This window comes from Dryas octopetala, chromosome 3 (assembly GCF_963921425.1).
Source record: "Dryas octopetala chromosome 3, drDryOcto1.1, whole genome shotgun sequence".
NCBI lineage: Eukaryota > Viridiplantae > Streptophyta > Magnoliopsida > Rosales > Rosaceae > Dryas > Dryas octopetala.
Window position 1 is genome coordinate 10,285,008 of NC_141368.1, and position 1,970 is coordinate 10,286,977.

Consider the following 1,970-nt stretch of genomic DNA (forward strand, 5'->3'; position numbering starts at 1 on the left):
CCCCGAATATTACAACCCCCACCAACACAGCAAAACAAACTGAAGGGCCAAACAGACCTTTCCAGCTACAGGCTATGAACAGTAACGCCAATCTGCGCGTTTAGTATATATAGAATTTGTAGATTGTAAATGATAATTGACCTTTTTTCAAATAATATTTTTCATTTTTACAGATATGAGTTCTAGCAACAGTGATAGTGATGATACACACGCTTCTACAGATGAGAGCGATGATGAATTTTATTAATTGGTATCTCTTACATGCATTGTAGCTGTTTCTGAATGGATTAAATACGTTGATAAAGAATCATGCAAGACTTCTTCTCATAGTGGATACAAATGGGTAATGGAGGTTTGAAACGGTCATGAGATAAGGTGCTATGAACAATTTAGGATGGAAAAACAAGTGTTTAAAGAATTGTTAGGGACCCTTATAGATAAATATGGCTTGAAAGAAGGTGGAGAAATACCAGCAGTGGAGGCATTAGCCATGTTTCTTATCATAATTGGCCATGGATTTATTAATAGGATGGTGCAAGAGAGGTTCCAACACTTGGGAGAGATTGTGTCTAGGTGGTTTAGGATAGTATTAGATGCGATTTATCGCATGGCTATCGATATCATAAGTTCACGTGATCCACAATTTATGAGAGTTCCAGATAAAATTAAAGAAAATAATCGATATTGGCCATACTTCAAAGATTGTATTGAGGCAATTGACGGGACACATATACTCATTATTGTACCTAGAGAAAGGCAAATACCTTATATTGGTAGAAAAGACATTGCTACACAAAATGTTATGTCTGTATGTGACTTTAATATGTGTTTTACATTTGCATGGGCTGGATGGGAAGGCGCTGCTCATGATGCACGTATATTTGTAGAGGCCTTAAGAAATCCAAATTTGAAATTTCCTCATCCACCTACAGGTTAGTAAATATTAACTTAAATTCAAGTTAAAAATATTGCTTATTTATAAGTAGACAAATAATAATCTTTTTTTTTTCTCTTTTTTTTTATAGGTAAATACTATTTAGTTGATGCTGGTTATCCACAGATAAAAGGATATTTAGGACCTTATAAAGGTGAGCAATATCATCTTCCTAATTTTCAACGTGGAAGTCAACCAAGAGGAAAAAAAGAAATCTTTAATCATGGACATTCATCGCTACGATGCACAATTGAAAGGACATTTGGTGTTTGGAAAAATCGTTGGAGAATGATACGCCAAATTCATAAATTTTCTTTGGAAAAACAAGTACAAATTGTTGTGGCTTCGATGGCGATTCACAACTTCATTAAAATTCATTCCATAACAGATCAGAAGTTTAGACCGTATGATGATGATGATGACCTACTTCCCCCAGAAGATGATGGATCAATTAGAAGAGAAGAAGGTGAACAACATAATTTAACTCATGGGAGAGAGATGAATGACGAACGCGAGAGGATTGCAAATCATCTTATGTCAGGTTGATACTAGTGATAAATTTGATTGTCATTAGCAAATTCATTTTCTTTTAACAATCGTTTTACAATTTGATTTGTTATAATTTTTAACGTATTATCTTTTATTTTTATTTTAGAAATCTTAAATTTTTATTTAATATATTTTCATTCAATTTTTTTTATTTATGATGGTAAATAATTTTAAAAATAAATAAAAGCACTTTTTCTTTAGGCAACCAAACGTCAACAAAAGCACTTTTGTACAGTGTAAAAGCACTTTTATGTTAATAGCCAAACGACAAATTGCTTATGTGTAAAAGTGCTACCAGTAAAAAGCGCTACAACGCAAAAGCGCTTCCTAAGAAGCAGTGCCAAACGGACCCTTATTGTCACTTAGTTATTGAAAAACTTGATATTTTTTTGTTTTTTTTTTTTTTTCGGAATACTCTCCTAAGCACTCTAATATCTTAATCTTGTTAACCTTTTAATTATAAAGTGTCACATGTCTTTCATAAAAT

At 32.5% G+C, this 1,970-nt stretch overlaps 1 protein-coding gene across 1 annotated transcript; it reads left to right on the forward strand.

The window, feature by feature from the left end:
* The first annotated feature begins 394 nt into the window (after positions 1-394).
* On the forward strand, positions 395-1,480 carry LOC147290727 (uncharacterized). Its single transcript, XM_086235828.1, has 2 exons — positions 395-932; positions 1,041-1,480. The coding sequence occupies exons 1-2, from the start codon at positions 395-397 to the stop codon at positions 1,478-1,480; spliced, it is 978 nt and encodes a 325-aa protein (XP_086091954.1).
* The last annotated feature ends 490 nt before the right edge of the window (positions 1,481-1,970 follow it).

Bases quoted from the DNA above. Each gene is read 5' to 3' on its own strand.
- LOC147290727 (XM_086235828.1), top strand. From the start codon at position 395: ATGGAAAAACAAGTGTTTAAAGAATTGTTAGGGACCCTTATAGATAAA. The intron at 933-1,040 runs GTTAGTAAATAT...AATACTATTTAG, and splicing joins ATTTCCTCATCCACCTACAG to TTGATGCTGGTTATCCACAG.